This window comes from Eumetopias jubatus, unplaced genomic scaffold, assembly GCF_037043125.1.
Source record: "Eumetopias jubatus isolate StellerSeaLion01/CBP00866 unplaced genomic scaffold, mEumJub1_p1.0 scaffold_10, whole genome shotgun sequence".
In the NCBI taxonomy this organism is placed as follows: domain Eukaryota; kingdom Metazoa; phylum Chordata; class Mammalia; order Carnivora; family Otariidae; genus Eumetopias; species Eumetopias jubatus.
This window is the reverse complement of record NW_028274816.1, coordinates 100,716,783-100,740,518: the sequence shown is the minus strand read 5'-3', so window position 1 is coordinate 100,740,518 and position 23,736 is coordinate 100,716,783. Positions and strand designations below refer to the sequence as shown.

General features: G+C 45.0%; 1 protein-coding gene across 1 annotated transcript; it reads right to left on the bottom strand.

Annotated features, from left to right (window-relative positions):
- Nucleotides 1–1,413: 1,413 nt before the first annotated feature.
- LSM12 (LSM12 homolog) lies at nucleotides 1,414–22,960 on the bottom strand. Its single transcript, XM_028092764.2, has 5 exons — nucleotides 22,750–22,960; nucleotides 20,804–20,937; nucleotides 5,322–5,431; nucleotides 3,789–3,915; nucleotides 1,414–3,001 (listed from the first exon to the last, which is right to left on the bottom strand). Exons 1-5 carry the CDS (start codon nucleotides 22,871–22,873, stop codon nucleotides 2,909–2,911), a joined length of 588 nt encoding a protein of 195 aa, XP_027948565.1. The 5' UTR covers nucleotides 22,874–22,960; the 3' UTR covers nucleotides 1,414–2,908.
- Between the last annotated feature and the right edge of the window lie 776 nt (nucleotides 22,961–23,736).

Genomic DNA, 23,736 nt, shown 5'->3' with positions numbered 1-23,736 from the left:
TCCAATCTAGCGGCCCATTTCTGCCACTCTCCCCTGGTCTATGTCCCATCCTGCACCTGGCAAACAAGTGAGCAGCATACATGCCATCAGTCTGGGAAGTCAGAGAGCATCAGGAGCCCCCAGGTGGATTTAAGCCTGGGGTTTTGTTCCAGCTCTGCCACCACAGGTAGCAGTGGTTGTCGGGACAAGTCACTCAGCCCTGTGGAACCCACTCTCCTTCTGTAAAAGGAGTGGTTCTCCTATTATAATCAAAGCAATTCCCCACGACTGCAGGGCAGAGGTAGAGGTGAGATCTGAGAGACAGAAGGCAGGACCGAGACAACCCCCCTCCCTTTGCCCAACTGCTTTACGTGATCAGCCTCATTTAAAACGCCATCCAAAGACAGACTTCTAAAACAAAGCCGGAGCCTCTGACAATCATCTAATCCAGGCTCATCCCCAGACTCAACCATCCCAGGACCAAGCTAACATTTACAGAGCACCTTCTAGGTAGCAAGCATTTTAAAGATCTTTAGCCTTCCACACCAACTGTAGCAGACGGGTATGAGTTCCATGTTGACAGTGGGGAAGCTAAGGCTCAGACTGGTGAAATGACTTACCCACAATCTCAAAGTGAGGAAAGGGAGGTTTGGGGATTTGAGCCCAACTATTTATGCCTCCAAAGCCCTTGTTCTTTCTTCTTTACCTCACTGCCTTTCAGTCTTAACTCCACCTCTTGGAAGTGCTTCAAGTTCCCCCACATCTATTTCATAAAGAGTCAAAAGCACTCCTTACCAGAAATCGTTGGTACCTATGGTCTTCCACTCACAGACTTAAATGGGGAGGAAGTGATGATGTGGATACATGACACAAAGCTTCCTCCCAGGCTTCTATTTTCCATTAATCCCGTTCATGCCTTTAATGGCATCTCTTAGGGTTTCTAGAGCTTACAAGGTCTCTCTTCTGTCTCCCTCTTTCACCTTTTCCAGCTTACACTTCCATGCAGCCTAAATTAAAGGCCTGGTACTTTAAATCTAGCTGTGGCCAATAGCAGATGAAAGTACACTTCTCGGTCTTGTTTTTCTTCCAAACAGCCCATAACAAATGGCCTCATGTACGTGCCCAGCTCTCTGTGCCTCTACCCCACTCACACACTCACCTCCCAACCCTGGATCCCCTTCTTAAATTATACACTTTGCACTCTATCTCTGGGTGAGCTCCAGGGGGTGGAAGGAGAGAGGGTAAGGGTAAAGAGTAGGAAGCAGAGAATCTAAATGGAAAGATTACGGAACACCCCCCGCCCTTACACCCCCTCCCTCTGGGGTCTCTAAAGCACGTACAAACCTGACACATGAGTGATGGTTAAAAAAATTTGGGTTTTATTGTTTTTGCTAAACAATACTAAAAAAAAAAATTTCATTTTGAAGGCAGGGCTTGAATTATTTAATTTTGATCCATTTATTTAATTAAAAAAAAAAAGGAAGGGGAAAGAGATCATGGCCAAAAAGATAGTAGTTAACCCCCACCCCACCCCCAAAGCTCTAGCCAGTCACATGAGCATCACCCACTTCCCACTAGGTGCCTGATATTCAGCTGGTGGCACACTCTGCCCCACTGGACTGCCCTGAAGGCACAGGGGCACCGCGTGCCAGTTTTCGCGCTCAGGTTAGTCAAACCAGACAAACTGGTGGGCTAAAGTCCAGAAGTTCTCTCCAGGTTTTCTGCCCATCGGCTGAGCACATACAAACTATCGTAAGCTTGTAAAATTTAAGGGGGGTGGGGAAGGGCATAAAAGCAGGAGGTTGGTGGGAGAAGAGAAACTATAGGTCACCCAAGCTTTCTCCTGGGCTAGTGGCTCTGGACACAGACTTCGAGAGACCGGGAGATGTGGGCTCCAGGTTTCTTATGGAAGAAAATCATCCTTCGAAGAGCTGAGACGTGCCATGCAAAAGAGTTCTTCCTGCAGAGGGCACAGGAGACAGGGCAGCGGACTCTCCCATCTAGGAGATGGGAGAGTGGTGAGGAAGTTCTTCTAGTACCATGAAGTAAGACAAAAGGCAGAGGGAGAATCCTGAGGTTCTGGCCCAATGTGAGACTGGTACACACACACACAGTTAAAGACTAAAAAGCCATCAGGAACCCTCACAGCTGAATCCCACCTGCAAACACTGGCTCTAGAAAGTGCTGCAGAAGATTCTTGCTGCGAACCAAGTCAAGTTAGTTGCCTGGCTATAGGTGGTGGGGAGGGTAATACGTTTTTATTTTCGAAGGGATGAGGTGGGAAGAGCGGCCATGATCTAGTAAAAAGAGACCTGCAAGAAGCAGAAAATATTTAGAGAACATTTTAATATATATTTTCATATATATATTTAAAGTTAAGAAAAATAAAACTAATTCAAGCCATGCCCTGTGCAAAAAAAGAAAAAAAAAAGAGAAAAAAAAAGACAAATTTAAAGTGAGACCTGTCTGCTGCTCTAGTCTCAACTTAAGTATCACAGTCAGCTTGTTACTTTTATTTTGGAAGAGAAGATGTAAAAGTTTCTTTCGATCACTCAGAAGGCAAGTGTAGCCACTTATAAAAACAGAATGGCAGGGACAGACTAGGAAAGTCAGAGGTGAAAGGGCAGAGCAGGAAAGGAATTTTCAAAAATAAAATTAACAAGGTGACTGTTCCAGAAGAGGGCTGTGAAAAGGACATGGTGGACCAAAGTCTGTTAGTCAAGTAATGATTCAACTTTTAAATTATTCTCTTGTTCTTTTTTGTTGGGTGTTTTGTTTGTTCAAGTCTAAGATTTGGAAATGCTGACCCTTTGTTAACAAGAGCCAACAGGAAATATAGGATCCCTTCCCTCCCCCGGCCTGCCTCCGCCGAAGCCACCACCACCGCCTCGTTGGCTGGATGCTGGAAGAGTCCTCCGTGTGTGTGGACTCAGGATGACAGGGCAGCCTCCTTCTGTGGTTGCTGGGCTTGTGAACGCTGCAGTATCTTTTGGCTTTCCACGTCTCTAAAATGTTTTTCAACCTGAAAGAGACCAGTTCAGCCTAGGTCAGAACAGGAGATGGGCACCAAGGCCTCCCAAACAGTTCATGCCAGGCCTCGGCAGCCGGTCCTGGCTGTCCAGCTCAGGGACCACTCAGGCACCAGAAGGCCCTTGCTATCTGTGGGCCTTCCCGGCCGAAGGTAGGCAGCGGCCTCTTGTTTCAACCGCATGTGCTGCACCTTCAGCTAAGACTGTCTAAAAGAAAGTGAACCGATAAGCTAAAACACAGTGTGAAAGGAGATTTTTTGATCCCAACTCCCACTCCCCTCTTCACGTAAGTGCAGAACGAAAAGCTGACAGGGAATTAATAGTATTAGACTTTTTATATCCAGTAATGCTCAGAATGTTTTTACAAATGCGGCAACTCAATCGAGACAGTCACATGACATATGCAGGGTCAGAGACGCCAACAGCAACTGATTTATACCAACCAGCCCTTCCTGAGAAGAACCCAGCCTGGGATGAGAGGAACTGCTCAGGCGCAATACCATGGAATGGTCTGGCTAATTCCAAAAAGCCACACTGCCGAGGACACGGGGCTGCCCACTCACTTTATTGCACACTGCCCAGTGGGTTCCAGCCCCACAGAAGTGGCCAAGCCAGAGCCGCAGAGCACTGCGCGCAGGGGCCGGGGGGCTAGGCAGGGCTGCTCTCGGGCTGGCAGGTCAGAGCAGGCAGGGATTGCAGCACAAGGTCCTGCCCTGAGGCTGGAAGGGTGAAGGCCAAGGAATCATCCTCTCTCTCAAGGTTCATGGCTCCTTTACTTACTATTTTGCGTACATGGCTCAGTGCACTCCCCTCTTTGCCTTTACAGTTTTCCACTTGATATGGGGGTGTAATAACAACTTCTTCCATGACTACGATGTTTTTTTCTTGCCATTTACAGTCTTTAATGCTGGAAGGAGAAGAGAGCAGGTGAAAGTTGCCTCTTGCAGGCATCCCAACACCTCCTGCCTGATGAATAAATAACTCCAGAAAACTGACCCCAACTTCTCAGCTCACAGCTCAGCCAGTAACTAGATGCTAGCAGCCCATAGGGTGCAGTAGCCAAGAAACACCTCCTGGACACCACTGGCCAGGAAAAGCAATGACATGATGCACATTCATTCCAAGGAGAGCCCAGAAGACTTACTCTGAAGCATTAGGGACCTGGAAAACCATAGAAAACTTCGTGGCAGCCTCAGAAGTCCAATCCAAATTGAATTCAAACAAACATCTAGGCTCATCAACTTAAGTAGCAGCCTAGGGCAGGGGCTGGCAAACCTTTTCTATAAAGAGTCAGACAGTAAGTATTTGAGGCTGTGAGGGCCATACAATTTCTGTCACAACTACTGAACTCTGCTGCTGTACCTACTACAAAAGCAACCCCAGATGATACATAAATGAGCTGATCTGGCTGGAGTTTGCCAACCTTTAACCTAGGGGGGAATAGCACCTTTAAAAAGACAGGAAAAGAAACTCCATCTTACTGTGATCTGCACTCTGCCCCCCACCTCCCGAAATGGAAACTGCTCCTCAAACTGGACCCTCTCAATTATCAGACAGCTGGGCACTTGCCAGACTGTGAAAACCCATTCTAGGTCACACCTGGGGAAACGCAGGGCAGCCGATATTCCTCAGAGCCCCTTCACATACCTGTAACTGCTCAGACACTCACACCACGGCCTCCAGCAGCTCTGATGCCAGCTGCCATCTGTGCACCAGACCCAGGCGGCTACACAGGGCAACAGAAGGCAGCGGGGGGGGAGGGGGTGCCAAATGTTTCCGTTTTTCAGCAGCTAGGGAAGCTAGTGGAGGGTCAAATGACTTCTGCTGTGACAAAATGTCTTTTCGGAGGTGGTAATAAGGTGGCCTTCTGCTCTCCCTAACTCCCTACGTACACCCCAATGTACAATTAATTAGAAAGAGACAGAGAGACACTAACTTCCCCTTAGTAAAACTGCATCAGCTTCTGGAGAAAGGTACAACAAGATCAAAATAACGAAAGAGAAAGAAGCCACGAATTCTGAATTCTTGAATACCAGTTCTGAAAGGGATCTTTAGGATTATCTAATCCCAAACCAACTTTTACACATGAAGAACCTGAAGGCCAGAGAAGACAACTTGTCCACGATCACACCATTCTCCTGTACGAGAAAGGCAACAGACACCCACATCCCTGGACACCGAGGTGCTGTCGACACACTAACCAGCATCTCTGCTGACTTTCAGGAACACGACTATCCGAAAGCTGGCTACCACACAGCACAGCCAGGCAGCATCGCCCCCGGGACAAGGGACCCCTATGCTCCCCCGACTCACGTCTTGTGTATGGTCTGGAAGAGCTGCTGGCCCTCTAGGGAAACACCAGCGCTGATTGCATAGGCCTGGCTCAGCTTCTCCTCCTTCTCTGTCCGTGCTTTGCTGGCAAGCTAGGGTGGGGGAGAGGAAAGAGACTCAGAAAAGCATTCACCTTCATTCTTCCCAACAGTCAGGACCTGTTGAGGAAAGGAGGCTGGAAAAGACTGGTTTGGTAGATTCAGTTTTCTCAGAGTCCAAAAGTGAAACAAACACACACCCAAGATGCCTGAGTAGTTACTGCTATGGTGGCAAACATTCCTTCCATCCAGGACTTACTGAGTGCCCACCAGGTACGAGACACGCACTGGGCTAAGCTAGAGATACAGCACTGAAGTGGGGACCGGACAGAGACCACAAACAAAAACACAGAGTAACTTCAGACGGTGCCAAGGAGCTAGGAAGAAAATAAAGCAGAGCAATGTTACACGGTGGGACTGGGAAGTGACGGTCAAAAAAAAGATAACACACATGTGTATGAAAGGAAAAAATTAAGAATTTTTATCAGCCACTGCTAGAGTCTCGGGTTTAGAAATTAATGTCTATGACATCTTCAGAAACCAGAATTTGAGGTTCTAAAGACTACCTTTCTGGTACCACTATCTGTGCTCACATGGGGAGCCAAAACTCAAGTACACCTAACCCATGGATACAGTCCACCTTCAACTTGAGCTACCGCTATCCTGCTCTTTAGAAAATGGAACGGTCTGCATTCTACTTTACGTTAGTTCCTTATCTGCCCTCTAGTGGAATGCTCACAAGCTGATCAAAAGAAATTCTAATAAAATCTAGTACAGTAGTTCCCCACCCCCCCTTATCCAGGGTCAACCTTGGTCTGGAAACAGATGATCCTCCTCCTGACATATCATCAGGTCAGGTCAACAGTAACCTAATGCTACATCACATCACCTACATCATTCACCTCACTTCATCTCATCACGTAGGCATCTTATCACCTCACATCAGCACAAGAAGGGTGAGTAAAAACAATACAATGAGGTATTTTGAGAGAGAGAGACCATACTCACGTAACTGCTATTACAACATATCGTTATAATTATTCTATATTATTAACAGTTATTGTTGTTAATCTTTATCCTGACTAATTATAAGTTAAACTTTATCATAGTTATGTATGTACAGAAAAAAAAAAAACCTAGTATATATGGGGCTCAGTACTATTCATGGTTTCAGGCATCCTCCAGGGTCTTGGACTGCACACCCTGCAGATAAGGGGAGACTACTGTACCGTAGTCTACTAAAATCCAGTAAATCCCTCCCAACAGGGGTGGGTTGCCCTGTCAACCCCTACTGCCCCTCTAATACACTTTTAGTCCCCACCCTACAGTATTAGTTGCTAGAGACTCCAGAAGTACAAATTTGTCTAAGTGTAAAGCAAAACAAATATGCTGGACAAGACGCTTAAAATGAAAAGGCAGAAAAATGCGTCTGAAAGTCAAACAAATAATTTGGAGATTGTTCAGGCCCAAGAACACAAACAGCTTAGTATACTGATGCTGCAGCTAGCACACTAAAGACATATGCACAGACACACAAGTGAGAATACATAATTTGTCTCCAAACAACAGCTCCTTAAAATAGGGAGATCATACCTCACACACATCCCCAAAGTACCTAGATATTTGGAATTCTTAAACATTTCCATTCTGCTTTAACAATGACCCTTCAAACCATAGACCAAATACAGTTTTAGAGGCAACGTGTCTAACTGTTAGCAAAACAAAGCACTTTATTAAGGCACAGGTTTGACTATCAAGAAGAGAAAAAACGACCTTCAATTGGGTTATGGGGAGTCCTGCCTCTGAGTTTCAAAGATCATTTGAGGGGCGAGGGGTGTGAACAGAGAAGAGAGAGGTCACGCATGCTGTCATTTCAGTGTCCCTAGGGGAAAGAGGAAAGAAAGGCCAGAACTCTGCAGTGATTTGAAGCTGGAGCTCCTTTTTCACATGGTCCCCAGTACATGGAGAGAAGACAAATACAGCAGCACTAAATAATCTTTCAAGCCTGGTCCTGCCATTCTGGCCCCACCAGGCTAGAATTCGAGAGAGAAATAAACGCACATGGCTGACAGTATTCCCCTGAGCCTCAGCAATCCCAACTGCAGTAAGAAAGCACTCAGTTTCTATGGCAAGAGAACCACTGGTGGTATATTTTAAGCAGCAAAAAGCAAAACTTCGTCACCAAGAAAACCCTGATAACAAGGAGTTTCCTTGAATCTCACTTTCCAAACAACCCTGTAGAAAATATGAAGTCTCCAAGGAAAGGAGGAAAAACCAGGGGGCAACAGAGCTCCCCTGGATTAACCACGCTCTTGCAGGGCTCCTGCAGAACGCAAGTGACCAGGCACAGGTTTACTGTACCCCATGAACAGGCATAAGGGTCTCACTTGGAGGTCTTTTTAAAAAAGTTTATCCCTGGGCGCCTGGGTGGCTCAGTTGGTTAAGCGACTGCCTTCGACTCAGGTCATGATCCTGGAGTCCCGGGATCGAGTCCCGAGTCGGGCTCCCTGCTCATCAGTGAGTCTGCTTCTCCCTTGGACCCTCCCCCCTCTCCTGCTCTATCTCATTCTCTCTCTCAAATAAATAAAATCTTTAAAAAAAAAAAAAAAGTTTATGCCCGGGTGGCTCAGTGGGTTAAGCGGCTGCCCTGGCTCAGGTCATGATCCCAGGGTCCTGGGATAGAGCCCCACATCAGGCTCCCTTGCCTCAGCGGGGAGCCTGCTTCTCTCTCTCCCTCTGCTCCTCCCCCTTCAAAGTTCTCTATCACTCGCTCTGCTCTCTCTCAAATAAATAAAGAAAAATCTTAAAAAAATAAAATGTTTATCCCTGAAAACCAAAAACATCTCCTGGTGTTGGGTCAGACAAAGCTGCTTCTATAAAGCTTGTGTTGACTAGATAATATGGGATACCCACAGCAAAATATCCTTGTCACCTACATAGTAGATTAAAAACGTGAACATCACCCATTCAGTAAGAGAGGAATGGCTCAGGGAAACCAGGCACCTATGCAGAATGTTTAAGATGGAACTGACAAATTTAAGCTAGAAGAGGAAAAAAGGCTGGGAGAGGAGTCACTTTTGAATTTTTGCCAGAGGCAAAATAAAATGTGTATAAATCTCAGCCAGAAGTGATTCCTTTGGACAGCCTGAGTAACAGCAACACAACAGTTAGAGAACAAGGAGTTCAAAGTACACTTCTAGCCCCCCAAAATACCAGTTGTACAATCCCCTCTAAAGGCTCTGAAAGCAAAGGAGAATAGACTAGATGATTCTCCATTTCAACTCATGGTGCACAACAGGTCCCAAATGCTAAATGATAAAGTGCCTTAGAGGGGCACCTGTGTGGCTCAGGTGGTTAAGCGTCTGACTCTTGGTTTCAACTCTTGGTTTCGGCTCAGGTTGTGATCTCAGAGTCGTCGTGAGATCGAGCCCTGAGGCAGGCTCCACGCTAAGTGCAAAATCCACTTGTCCCTCTCCCTGCCCTTCATCACCCCCTCTCTCTCTCAAATAAATAAAATCTTTACCAACAGGGGGAAAAAAAAGAGCCTTAGAAAAGTCAACAGAAATCAGAGTAAACTGACTGTATTTCAATTTGCCCCAATATCCTCAATTACTGTACCTGTACCTGCAATTGTGCTTTGCGGAATCTGGACGCAGTGCAAACCCTGAAACCTCCAGCTGTCAGTTTATGAACTGTATTTTCATGGCAATCTGAAAAATGTTTAAATCTGATATTCAGCCAACTAGATCTGCTTTCACCAGGAACTTGTACAAAAGGGGTGAATTTCTCCCACAGAGGAGTCTATCAAATAAGCACAAGGAAGGCTGCCCTCACAAAAGGAATCTAGAAGTCTTCTCTCAAAACTGGGGGCAAGATTACCTTGCTCTTTTTAGGCATGTTCCTGAAAACTCATAAAAAAGTAAATAAGCCTCCTTTTGTAAAGCAAATGACTATCACTCTACCCTCAACTTAGCAGTTATACAGATTGAAATCTCCCACCTCATGTTTTTTGTAAACTCATGCATATGTATAAATGGTCCAGTTATTCCAAGAGAGTAAGTTCAGAGTTATTGTCAAACCACTAGAGGGAACCAATAAAAGCCGCCCTCAGTAGAGGTGTTGGGTGTGCCTTTTAAGCTTGGGAGGATTACCAGGATTGCAATTTTTTAAATTCAATGACTACCACCATACTGCATCTATTTTCAATGCAAACATGCTAGCTGCTCGCCTCTTCCAACCAAAACTGAAGCACTAACTGGTTAGAATCTCAAAGAATATTCAAGACACCACTTTACAAAGTGAAGTTGTCTGAACAAGACAACCTGTGCTTACCTGCCTCTCCTTTTATTTTGTATGAAACCCAGTGAAAACAGCTCTTCCTGTCTACTAACCAGTGCTTCCTCCCGTGGCCATTTTATATATAGCAACTTGATGTGGGCAACGGAGAAGAGTACACGAACTTGATACCAAAGCACATCAATATTAAAAGGCATCTAATCATGCCTGCTGTGGGGTAACCCTTGAGTGAGTGAATTAATGCACACACCTCTCCTCCTACACTCAGTGACACGGAGAAAAAGCAGCAGCCACAACAACAAAACCCAAGCGATACGCACTTCATCTTGTTATTGAGTCACCAGCTGGGCCATCTTAGTCCCACACACCCAGACCAGGGAGGCACAGGTGCTGTGGGGAATCCAGAGGGATTCCAACCGCAAGTATGTAACAGGCTGTGACAGCTGAGACAACAACGGAAGCAGAGTCCAAAGAGGAACACGCTGGATGTGACCTACTGACTCCAACGAGCCACTCTGAGTTTGTCTTCTGCGTGCATGCGGGCTGTCCAACCAGCTGCCCTCACAGAGCGGTGAGGAAGCACCGCAGCTGCCGCCCGGGGCCTGCCGCCACTGGCCGCGAGGCCTCTGCTGGAGGCGGAGGGACGGCGGACCACAGCGGCCAAGAACCACCGGCATCCTGAGGGCCCGCACTGGTTTCTGCTGTTTCCATCCTGGGCTGCGCCCTCAGAAAGCCCTCCTTCCTAGCTAGCAACAAGCGGGCTCTCAAAAAGATTTCTCCCAGCTATCAAATCAGTATCCCCAAGTCTTCCTGTTCCCTAGCTGAAAGCTCCTGTCTGACAGTTTCAATAAAATACTGTTCTTTACAACTCTGGATAGTGGGGAACTCCAAAAATAGAGTACCCCACTTGTCGCTGTGTCTTAGAATACATAATAATGAATCAAAACATTGAATCAAACAGGAACCGTAGAGCTTAAGAGGCCTGGTAGTGAATATCAAAATTCTAAGAGCCAACCTGTTGAGAGCCTACTCCATCCTAGGCACCAAGCTACACATTTTACATGTCTTAAAACGTTTAATCTGTACAACAGGGCACCCAGGTGGCTCAGTCAGTTAAGCGTCTGCCTTCGACTCAGGTCATGATCTCAGGGTCCTAGGGTCGAGCCCCATGTCAGGCTCTCTGTGTGGAGTCTGCTCCACCCGCCCCACTTACGCTCACTCTCTTTAAAATAAATAAATAAAATCTTAAAAAAAAAAAAACTACAAGCCTATGGAATAGGGACTAAAATTCCTCCTACTTAATAGATGGAGAAACTAAGTCACAGCTGTTAAGAAACTTGCCCAAGTTTACCAAGCCACAGGTGGGAGTCTGGATTTAAACCCAGTCTGACTCCAGAGCTTACATTCTTAACCCTGTGCTACAAACAGCTCCACATAAGAGAAGTCTAAGTTATTGTTGAAACATAAATTTGAATGCAAAAGAAAATATTTTCAGAAAAGAAAAATTTTTTTCCAGAAAGGAAAAACATTTAATTTTTTTTTTAAAGATTTTATTTATTTATTTGACAGAGAGAGAGCCAGAGAGGGAACACAAGCAGGGGGAGTGGGAGAGGGAGAAGCAGGCTTCCTGCTGAGCAGGGAGCCCGATGAGGGGCTCGATCCCAGGACCCCGGGATCACGACCTGAGCCGAAGGCAGATGCTTAACGACTGAGCCACCCAGGCGCCCCAAGGAAAAACATTTTAAAACTCAGCTGCCACCTTCTCTTTGTCAGTGCATCCTGGCATTTCCACCAATGTCCCCAGTGCAGAACACAGCTGGTCTGCCTTCTAGTGAAGGACCTCTCTTTTCTGAAAAGGGCCCCAGTCTCACCCTGAACCTCAAGGACATCCTTTATTTCTTTTGTTGAAAAGGTAAATCACAGGAATGCTTTTCAGAAAACAGATCTTGTGTGAGAAAGCATTTCAGGCCAACAATGGTAAGCATTCCCTGGACCCATCATTTTCCATTTTTTAAAAAATATTTATCTATTTAAGTAATCTCTATATCCAATGTGGGGGGCTCAAACTCACAACTCCAAAATCAAGAGTCCCATGCTCTACCAACTGAGCCAGCCAGGCACCCCCTGGACCCATCATTTTCTGATTGGGCCAAGACTAGGGAAGCTAAGTCAAGCAAGTCTCCTGCACTTGAATGTTAAGATACAGTTGAGTGCTGGAGAGCCTGGGTGGCGCAGTCCTTTGAGCCTCGGACTCTTGGTTTCAGCCCAGGTTGTGATCTCATGAGTTGTAGGACAGGGCTCTGCACTCAGTGGGGAGTGGGCTTGAGGATTCTCTCCCTCTGCCCCTCCCTGGATACATCAAGTGCTCTGAGCTAAGATGAAAAACACCCTGCAAATCCAGGGGGCCACAGTGACACGATACTTGTTAAACCATCATATTGCTACTGTACAAGACGGACCAACCTCACGTCACAGCCAGTCCACAAAAGCAAGGGTTTTTCTCTCACCTGGTTTAAAACAAAAACTAGCTTTAAGTCAGTGGTTTGTTAGCTATTTGTAATTATGTCACCAAACACAATTCATAACCACAACAGGAAACTAAACTTCCAGGACACTAAATGAGTAATTCCTACTCCAGAGACCCTGAAACCAGTATTACTGTGGAACCTCCACATGGCCCTTCCAGAGAGAAAACTGGCTGAGACAGAAGCTAAAATCTGACCCCAACAACCTATCTCAAAAATTAGCCAGCTCACATGTGGCTGTGAGGATTAAGGGAGACAGCCCAGGTGAAAACACTAGGGGAGCTATAAAGCACTGTACAAATATTAGCTGTTAACACTGTTATTATAATATCATTATTGTTAGCACAGAGGTGGCTTGTGGGTCATTTCAGAAAAATTCATACACTCCAACCTTCCTTTAGCCAATGAGCTCAGTGCTCTCCCCTTTCTGGTTTCTATAAGAGCTACTAGAGAAACTGTAAGTCCTAAACAGAACATCTTCCAAATAAAAAAAATATATTCTGATTTAAAAAAAAATCTTCCAAAATATAACTAGAACAGTAAGTGGGAAATGTCTTTAACTTTATGTGCCCAAATGGGGGCATTACCTATGGAATAAAGAGTTGATTTGGGGGCGCCTGGGTGGCTCAGTCGATTAAGCGTCCAACTCTTAATTTTGGCTCAGGTCAGGATCTCAGGGTGGAGAGACTGAGCCTGTGTCAGGTTCCTCGATGGGCGTGGAGTCTGCTTAAGATTCTCTCTCCCTCCCTCTGCCCCTCCCCCCCATTCCCACCTTCCCTCCCCTGCTAGGGAGGCACGTGCACTTCTCATTCTCTTTAAAAAAAAAAAAAAAGTTGATTTTATTCAGTGATAGTGAGCCATGCCCTGTTTCCTGGGCTCCGAAAAGAGAGAAAACAAAGTAAAAGAGAAGAGCCACACCCCCTTACTGCCTCAACAAGAGATTCTGGCTCAAACTCTTGCCTACCACACACTAGCTGCATGAACCCGAGCACAATGCATAACCTCTCCAGAGCCTCAATTCAGTCATCTGGGGCCCATCCTGAAGGGTTATTGTTGGAATTCAGTAAGCATGTACAGCACCTAATATCAATATCGGCATGTAACTAGTCCATGCCCTCCCTCCAAGAATAACCTCCAGGTTAGCTTACTGACAGAAGAGCAAAAGATTCTAAATTGCAGATGGACAAACTGAGCACCTTCCAAATTAGCTTGATGCCATTTAACTTCCTTCCTTTTATCTAATTATTTATTCTTCAAGATCCTACTCCACTATTACATCAGAAAAGACTTCCCTAAAATGTTTACTACTCTATGCCAAGGGTTGGCAAACTACAGCCAGTGGGCCAAATTCAGCCAACCACCTGTTTTAGTTATGCTATATTGGAAAGACCACACCCATTTGTTTATATATCATCTATGGCTGCTTTTGCTGCAAAGGCAAAGTGGAGTAGTTGTGACAAAGAATGGATATCCCACAAACCTAAAACATTTACTATCTGGCCCTGTTTCACAGAGAAAGTTTGCTGGCCCCTGCTCTATGCTCCCATAGCAACTTGCTCACACCTCCACTAACACTGATCCTGCCATACTGTCAGCACTAGTTAAAAATGCTGCCCTCCTTCACCACTGCCAACAAACATGAGATTCTTGAGGGCAAAGGCAGTCTTAATCTAACAACCCCAGCACCTGGAAGGGAGGGGTAGTGAGAGGAAAGGAGGACAAAAGGAAAAGAAACCTCGACCATTAGAATTCCACAGAACAGTTCTCAGTTCCAGTAAGTGACTAACACACAGTCACACAATTCATTAACAGCCCAGCTGTTGAAAGAACCCAGTTCTTCAAACTCCCCACATTCTACCACACACACTGTTTGTTAGCTTCTGACACAGTGTGCAGATCCTTTCATTTTCCACTTCAGGTACAATTTGCTGGACTCTCCAGGGTCGTTTCCGGTATTTACCTAAGCTAGTCTCAAAATTCCAATGCTAGAACTTGACTGCATCACCCTTTTCCCCACAAGCCTGTTCTGTAGCAGGAAGACTAACAGAATGCCCCTTAACAGCAGAAGCGATACCACCACCGACCCACCAGTAAAGTCCTCATTTTAAATCACCTCCATGTCAGAGCACAGAGGTGGCTTCAATAACACACAGATGGCCCACCTCAGCCAGTAACTCAGGCACAGCAATTGTCTCCACACCCCGTGATGTCAAGAAAGCCCCCTTCGGAACCAAACCTTTAACCTAATGAAGGCTCACGGGATCGGCTGGCTGCCATGCACTATAGCCTGAAATGAGTCATGAGCCCTAGCCCGGACACTGCATCCCCAACTATGGCTCTGTCAGTTTGACCCTAAAGTTTGAATGCCACTGAATGTGACATCCTTCAAAAGGCTAGTGATTTTTTTTAAGTAGACTCCCCGGTGAGTGCGGAGCCCAATGCAGGTTTTGAACTCACGACCCTGAGATCAAGACCTAAGCCAAGGGGCGCCTGGGTGGCTCAGTCGGTTAAGTGTCTGACTTCGGCTTGGGTCATGACCCCAGAGTCCTGGGATTGGCCCCGGATCAGGCTCCCTGCTCAGCAGGAAGTCTGCTTCTCCCTCTTCCATTCCCCCTGCTTATGTTCTGTTCCCTCTCTCGCTGTCTCTGTCAAATAAATAAATAAAATCTTTAAAAATAATAATAAAATTAAATTAAATTAAATGGCAGTCAATTGGGGCCCCTGAGTGACTCAGTCAGTTAAGCAACCGACTCTTAATTTCAGTTCAGGTCATGATCTCAGGGTCCTGGGATCAAGACTATGTCAGGCTCCCCACTCAGCGGAAGTCTGCTCGAGATTCCCTCTCCCTCTCCTTCTGCTCCTCCCCGCCATGTGCTCTCCCTCTAAAATAAATAAATAAATCTTTTTAACAAAATAAGTAAAATGGCAGTCAATCATTCTACCTTGCTAACTTCATCTGATACCACTCACTACTTAACATGTCCCGTCACACGGTAGTAATGGGCTCTTTCTTTTCACCCCCAACCTATACCTTCATGACACTATCATAAGCAAACAGCTGTGTCTGCTCACAGCCAGGTGCACAACACTGGTGGATTCTAATCCGGTACTGGAGCCTTTACAATATACTCTAATCAAGTGAGCCAATAGGTTATATACAGCTTCTAGAAGCTAGAAAAATTTTATCTGACAAAAAAGTCTTGCTTTCTCTAGAAAAGTAGTCGTTTCCCTTCCCACATTTACACATAATATGAACTCCTACCAATATACACATAGCCAAACAGTGTGGCCAGGCCATCTGATTCTACTTGGTGATAACTCCATACCTCAACACATTAGGGTCACAATATGGTCAAGGGCCCACCTAACAAGATAGATCCATGAACAAAGGCCACAATGCCGCAGCTATTAACTACTCCAGGAGTTTACTCATACCGGAGAATTAACGCTCAAATCACTGGAAAGTCTATGGTTATGCTAAACTTTAGCTTTGAAATTGGGAGAACACAAAACAAAAAGTCAGCTCTTCCCTCAATGTGACATCATACCTAAAGGTGAACAATTTTTTTTTTTTAAACTGAACTCTGTGACTCTTCCGTTTTCTCAGCCTTACCAGAACCGCCCCCTACCACCCCACCCAATCTCCAAATACCCTTTTTATCCAAAGGCTGCCAACTCCTTCTTCATTAGCAGGGGCTAATGATAAGCCTTTTGAATCTCTTCTTCCTGGTTGCATTTGATAATTCACTGCTTGTTAGTAAGATCTAAATGGGTAATAATGGATAAAAGAGGCTGACAAATTAGTCCGTGGTTTGGCAAGGGAGGTGGATGCCTTATATGTGGATTTCAATTTTCTATGCTTTGTCACTTTTCCCACCTCCCCCCACACTTTTCCCACCTCCCCCCACAACAAGTCCCACACAAATATCTCTTTAAGATAAAGTCTTCTCCGACTCAGCAAAGTGAGGACGACTTACATCTCAGTCAATGCACTGGATGCATTTATCTCAACAAATACATACACTTGCCTTGGCTGTGTCCATGAGTTCTTTCCTAAGGATCTCAGAAGTTGAAAGCACAGCCTCCTAGGTTCTGTGACTGCTCACTCTAAACTCCAGTACTCAGCCAAGTGTTCACTTAACTACGCCACCTGATAACATTGCTCTCAATGTTCAAGTTAATTCTGGTCACCAAGAAGAGATCTCTTAAAAACATTTAACTCAATTACATATTAATGGTATTCAATACAATTTTGATTTTCCCCAATATGGGTTTGGCAAGTTTGGATAACTGAACGAATGTCCGTCCAAAGCCAAGAGAGACTGACATAGTAATAGCATGCATATTCTTGGCTGCCTTCCCTCAGTCATAATGCCCCCCTTCCCCCCACCTTGCCCCTATGCCTATTCAAGGAACATCAGCTGGCTACACATAGCTAATGCAGAAGAACAGAACTAACATCTGCCAATTCTAGTCAACTGACCTAATCCCCATAACAACTCTATGAGATAGGTACTAACATTATCCCATTTTTACAGTGAGGAAACTGATGCTTAGTAAGGTTAAGAGGCAGAGAAGTGACTTTAAAGACTTACCTGCTTGATTCCTGCTTTTTCTACTAGACCACAATGCTCCTGACCACATAATACAGAGGTTTCTCTACATAGAAATATTATTAACATGGGACTTTGCAGTTAAAATATCAGACCTGAGTTCAAATCCCAGCTCTATTACTTAGTAGTCGCATGATCTTGAGCTAGTGACTCATTCTCTCTGACCCTCAGTTTACCCTCCTATGAAATGCTGATGGTACCCACACCATAAGAACTGTTAGAATTAAATGAGATGTCTACCAGTTGCTAGTTCAGAGTGGCACATAAAAACATTAGTTCCCACACTACCAGCCATATAACCCAGAACAAGTCACTTAAAACTAATAAGCCTGTCTTCTTACCTATTAAACAAAAAGGAAAAGAATACACTCTAAAGATCACATGGTGTGACTGTGAGAATGGAATGAGAGGTGTCAAAGCTCTTTGTAAATTGTAAAGCACAAGACAAATGTAAAATGTGGTCCCCAGCAGAGCTTACCACAAAACCTTGCACAAAATAGATTTCAGGAAATGTTTTATAATGCTACACAGGAGAGAAGCTTGTTAATGTTGACATGTCCCAAATCATCTCCTGAGAACACTACCAACCCATGGGTAATCCTCATTCCCAGAGAACCAGATGCAGAGTCAGTTCAAAGGAACTTGTTAAGAAAAAACACCATACTTCATTCTGCCACGTGGACCCTAGGGTTCTTCTTGTCCTAAAGCAATATTTAAACCTTCCTCATGACAGAATAAACTAATAAGCCACAGGGTGAGTAACTTGAACCTCACTTATGACTGGCTTTGATGTGCTTTTGTACTTTTATTGAAATGCTTCTGTCTTAGAGTCAGGAAATTCAGAACACTTTAACAGGGTACAATGGTACTGTGGAGAAGATCAAATGATACTCGTAACTTCCACCTTCAGCAACCCCACTGTCCTCTTCCAAGCTGCCCCTCACATCCCACAGCTGTGGACAGACACAGGACTTCTAAGCCTGCAGTGAACTGTAAACGGAAAGCAAAATGGGCTCATCTCTAAGAACTGCTAGTTCGTACCTTCTCTAGTTGGGCTGGAATTAAGTATTTTCTTTAAAAGTCCTTCTCTTCCATTTCCTGCTGGGTCAGAGTAAACAAATATCCAATTTATATCAACAGGATTAATTAAACAAAGCACTTACTATATCAGCAACATGAGCCAACATGTGATGGTATCTTCCTACTGGAAGTGGAGCACACAGGTGATGCTCCCCAAGACTGTGAGCAGCAAGTTTTCTTCCAGGGATCTCTGAGCACTTCAGTTCCCTTCTAACATACTTAAACAATCCTCCATCTTAAAAAAAACCCAGTCCAGGGGCGCCTGGGTGGCTCAGTTGGTTGGGTGGCTGCCTTTGGCTCAGGTCGTGATCCTGGAGTCCCGGGATCGAGTCCCGCATCGGGCTCCCTGCTCAGCAGGGAGTCTGCTTCTCCCTCTGACCCTCTTCCCTCTCATGCTCTCATTCTCTCTCTCAAATAAATAAATAAAAAATCTTAAAAAAAAAAACAACCCAGTCCATGCTCTTCAATGGGATGAACTTTTCAGGTCATTCAAGCAATATGTAAACACCTGCCCAGATTAAGTTTCCACTAACAGTGCAGCAGGCTCTTCTAAGTCTAACCGATTCCAGGGAGCAATCACAAAGCATCCTCAAATATGGGAAAGCCAATATAGCTTACTCCTAAACATGTCTGCAAATGAAAGAGCGAATAAATGAAGTCCAGAGATAGCCCTCCAACCTAATTTCTGACTCCTCTTCCCAGCAAACCTTTTTCAAGACTTGGCAAGCAGGCCACAAAAAAAAAGTAAAAATTTCCAGTCTTCCCTAACCTATTGATTCCTGCTTTCTTGAAAGAGTGGGTAAACAACTAGTTTACAACAATACTAATAATCTAAAACTGACCAGCAGAAAGCAAAACCCTAAAGACAAAAATACACTGCAAACTCAAAAACCAAGAACTATATATATTTGAGGTCAAACATAAGTAAATTACCTTTTAACAGCTCCCGCTTAACTGTCCCACCCCTAATAATCCAATTCCTCTCAACTAAATGGTGGCACATATTGGTTCCAAGAACAGAAACTTAGGGGGCGCCTGGGTGGCTCAGTTGTTTGGGCAACTGCCTTCAGCTCAGGTCATGATCCTGGAGTCCCAGGATCAAGTCCCGCATCGGGCTCCCTGCTCAGCAGGAAGTCTGCTTCTCTCTCTGACCCTCTTCCCTCTCATGCTCTCTATCACTCTCTCTCAATTAATAAATAAAAATCTAAAAAAAAAAAAGAACAGAAACTTAGTCCTTTACATTTCAGAAAACCATCCCTCTTTCAGATAATCTTTCCTCTACTACTCACTGAAGATCCAGTTATTTAGTTAACAAACTTTCATACCCTATAAACACTAAAAGTAACTGTGTTTTCTCTTCAATATACCAGGAATAAACTATTTCACTTGAATCTTTTAAAATCTCTTCAGCCAAAAAAAAAAAAAAAAAAAGACAACCACTCCAAGAGCTCCTACATTCTAATAGGAGGTACCTAAGCCAGGGTTTCAAAAATCTATAGATTTCTAAGAATGGGACATTCTATATGCAACAGCCTTTAATATGAAACCCAACACCGTTCCGAATCTGTCTTCAGCCATCACTAAAAAACAAGTGGCATCTCCCTGGAATCTGAAAAGAAGGGACCTCCAGATAGGAGGTAACTATATTCTGCCAGCCTCAGTTACCCTCTACTGTTTCAGCTGCCTAAGTGTTTCCTTGCTTTGCTGAATTGTAGCCAACATACCACATTCCCGAGAGAAGCAAGAGAATATACGTTATTACAAGACTCCTCCAGAGGGAAATACCTCCACCACACTAATTCAAGAGACTTAAGGCAGCTGCTACTAAAATCGAAGGTCTAATATTCATTCAAAAAATATTAAGCACTTATTTTGTGCAAGGCTCTGTATATTCAGCCATGAACAAAACAAGTATGGTTCCCATCCTCACAAAGTTTGGTGAGATAGAAAAGCAAACAAATGATAACACAATTATAAAGAGGCTACGAATAGGGTAACCTTAAGTTCCAATGTGCCCAGGACACACTGATCTATACTTGTCCCAGTGTAAAACAAAAGCACTCTGCTTTACTCTCAAAAATGTCCTAAGTTGGACTATAAATGCTATGTCACTTTAACTCTAAAGGATAAGGTACTGTAAGAGAGAATAATGGGAGCAAACTACTTTAGCCTGGGTGATCAGAGAAGACTTCTTGGAAGAGGTGCCATTAACTAAGTCCTGAAGGATGCGGCTCCAGACATTCTGGAAGAAAGAGTGTTCAAAGCACAGGACAGCAAAGACTCCAGGGCATGGGATGGTATTATTATTGTTATTATTATACATGAACTTTCACTCATAGAACTAAAGAGTCAAAGTGATTTGGAGGCTCCCAGATTATCAACATGTACGTCCAAGATTAAAATATCCTAAGCCTCTAATTCTGTCAGACCTCAAAAATACAAAGACACAAATGTAGCTCTAAGGCAGTAGTTTTCCAAATTTTTGTAGGTCATGAATCAGAGATCTGCAAAATACTCCATATGTTCACCAAAACCACGTCTATTCATGTGTGCACACACACAATTTCAGGAGATTCACGGGCAACACCCCTACCCAACCCCACCAATACCGAAGTTCACGCATGGACTCCAGTTTAAAAAAAAAAAAAAAGTCCTCTTTCACAAAGGACAAAAGCAAGCTCGCAACTTTATTTCTCTATTTGGGCATTAAAAGGTTTCTTAAGTCTTCTGAAGATATCCAGGAATAAAGAGAAAACCTAAACTGACAGGTTTTCCAAAAAGGTGTCAAAACAAACAATTTTAAGTCAATGAAAAAATGAAAAACAATGGACAATATATGTATCACCAAGAGTCAATGAGTCTCAATTTTCCCCCACCATTTTGGAGAGCCAGAACTGCCCTCAAGTCCTTACCTTACTAACATTGAGTGAAGCTAGGGGAGGAGGGGTTTCTGTTCGGTCATTAATTATTTCCACTTCTGAAACATACTGTAAGTTTATGAGCAAGATGTCTGCATGGTTGGGCTTCCCACTGGAAGAGGGACATTCTGGTGAAAAAATAAAGTTAAGGAAAATAGGGGCAAACAGAGCACTGACACATCCCAAAAGGGGCATGGAAAACACAATTCACACAGGCTGGTGTAACAGGTGTGCCACGATCAAGAGGAGGGAGCCTCACAAGAATCACAGCTCTCCTCAGGAAATCTCTGCCTATCACCTTCCGCCCGCTCAAAACCCGAGAACCAAAAGATCTCAAGCTTTTCAAAGCCAAATACCACCCAAAATTGGAAGCCTCAGAAAGGGTTTCTGTCACCTCTCTACTGGTTGTATGGAGGCATAATGCAGTGTTAATGCTGTATATATAGTTTGTCTTGGCCCTAAGGAACCACACAGGAGTGGCAGTACTTTCTGTTCTTGGTATAATACTCCTTTCATCTATATACTGCTCTTTTCACTTTTTTAGATTTCAGATTTCCCATTCTGCAGAGGAGGAAACTATAGCACTGGAAAGGAGGCTCACTCCAGGTGAACCCAGCTAGATAACCCATTTATTTATATATTTATACGTTCATTCATTCTTTCTTTCTATCACTCACCCGTCCTCCAACTATTTATCAAGAGCATAATATATGCCAATTAAAAGTAAAGTAATTCTTCATGCCAAAACCCTTCCAATTAAACCACTAATGTAAAAGGTCTATTTGGCCCAGATCTGAGTTTTTGTATTTTACAAAAAAAAAGGCAACGATTCCTGCCTGTAGTTTCAGAGGACATCTTCCTAAGCTAGAAATCTACAACTAGTGGTATACTTGACACTCAAATGCAGCACTCAGTAGGAAACTTCCTTTTGAAAGATGCCATAAAGGATTACTCGAAAAAATAAAAAAATAAACCCACCTGTGGCTCAGAAAGGGGAAGGGGTGGGTGCATATTTATGGCAATCATATTTTGTTTCCAAGACTGAGTTTCCTGGAGTAATTCAGAAATCATTTCCACCCCAAAGAAGCAGGCCTTCTTTTCTATTCTGTTTAACACCGACACTTCCAAAAGGGGAGGGAACTACTAAGGAAAAGTCAGGACTCCATGTGCTGGGCTGAGCAGGAGAAGATAACTTACTCTTTCACCTGTAACCCACACAAGCTTACCTGAGACCCTGAAAAAAACGTAGTCTTCTATCTGGACCAGGTTTCCAACGCAAACATTCTCAAAACAGCAATTTTCAAATGACTGAGAAAGCTAATTCAATACTCCCCGCCCCCAAGAGCACCACGCACACACACTCACCAGCAAAACAAGCCCCTATCCCCATTTCAGATACAAACTCTGTCCTGCAGTTACTCTCCCCCAAAGCAAGCAAGGCCCATTTGGGCACCACCCCACCGCCCTTCCTTGGACCGAATCCCACCAGAAGACACCCCCTCTTAAACTCCATACCCTTGCGCTACTAGCAGTTCCTTACTCTGCACACCCCCTCCCCACATGATTCTACCCGCCCCCCTTCCATCCGGGCTCCAATCCACCAGCCCCCTCCCACGACCACCCTCTCTCCCGATCACTGAGTCCCCTCTCATAGCGTTTCCCCGAAAAGGCATCCGCGTGTCAAGCCCCCCTCCACCCACTGACCCTCGCTCGGGGCCCAGCTCCCCATAAGGGGTGGGAGACAGGGTCCCCTAAGCGGACCAAGGGACACGCGAAGAGGGGGAGGGGAGCTCAGGCCCGTGCGCATGCGCTCCGGGCGCCGCGGTAGCCGGTCGCCCCTAGGCCCGGAGAGGGCCCCAGCCGCCGCCGTCGTCCCCCACCCCCCCCACCACCGCACATACACGCCGGCCCGGCCTCGGGCTCCGCGCAGCGAAGGATACTTAAAGCCAGCATTTTGGACTGGTAGTCGAAGGCTACCACCTCGCCCTGCAGCCGCTGCTCCTGGCACGTCCGGCACGACACCTGGCTCCCAACGCTGAAGTACTCGCCCGGAGGAGCCGCCATCTTGGGAGAGCAGCCGCGGCCGGCGGCGGCGGCGGCAGCAGCGGGCGAAAGCCGGGCCCCCAGTGAGCGCCGCGACGCGACGCACGAGGCGTGCTGACGTCACACGCCAGGGCGTGGCCTGGCGCTGGGTGGGGCGGGAGCCTAGGTGGAAAAGGAAAGAAGAGGAAATAAAGGGGAATCTGAATGAGTGTTTGTGCATCTGGGCCCGCTTGGTAAGGTGCTTGCAGACTCCATTTCAGAAATTAAAGATAAATGACCTACGTGGAATGAGAAGGGGAAGGAGGCGGGAGCTGCAGTCTCCATATGAGCACACCTTGACAGAAGAGTTTAATGAATGAACTCTGTATTTTATATATGAGGAATCTGAGGACCAGAGGATTTAAGGAAACTTGCCCAAAATTATTATACCCAGTTACAAAGTGGTAGTGGAAAGAACACTGCCTATAGGATTAGCTAAACTGGGATCGGAATCCCAGGTCTGCCACTTACTAAGTTCTATGACGTTGAGCAAATTACTAAACCTGATCCTGCATCTTTATTTCTTCTGTATTATTACTTACTGAACACCCAACAATCTTTTGGTGTAGGAATCAACACCTTCATTTTACAGATGAAGAAACTAAAGTCTTAGACTAAACTTGGCTGGGGTCGCACAACCAGAAAGAATTCGTTCTACCTGTTTCCAAAGACGGTGCTATTTACTGCTCTGCTGTATTAAATAATGCCTTCTAGAGGAGTTAGGTGGTTAAGTGAGATGATGTGTACAGATGAATGGCATGCAGTAGGTCTTTAATAAATGGTAGTTACTCCATGATCACCCATCACCCTTGGAACTCGAGATGCCTCCCCATCTCCCATCCTGC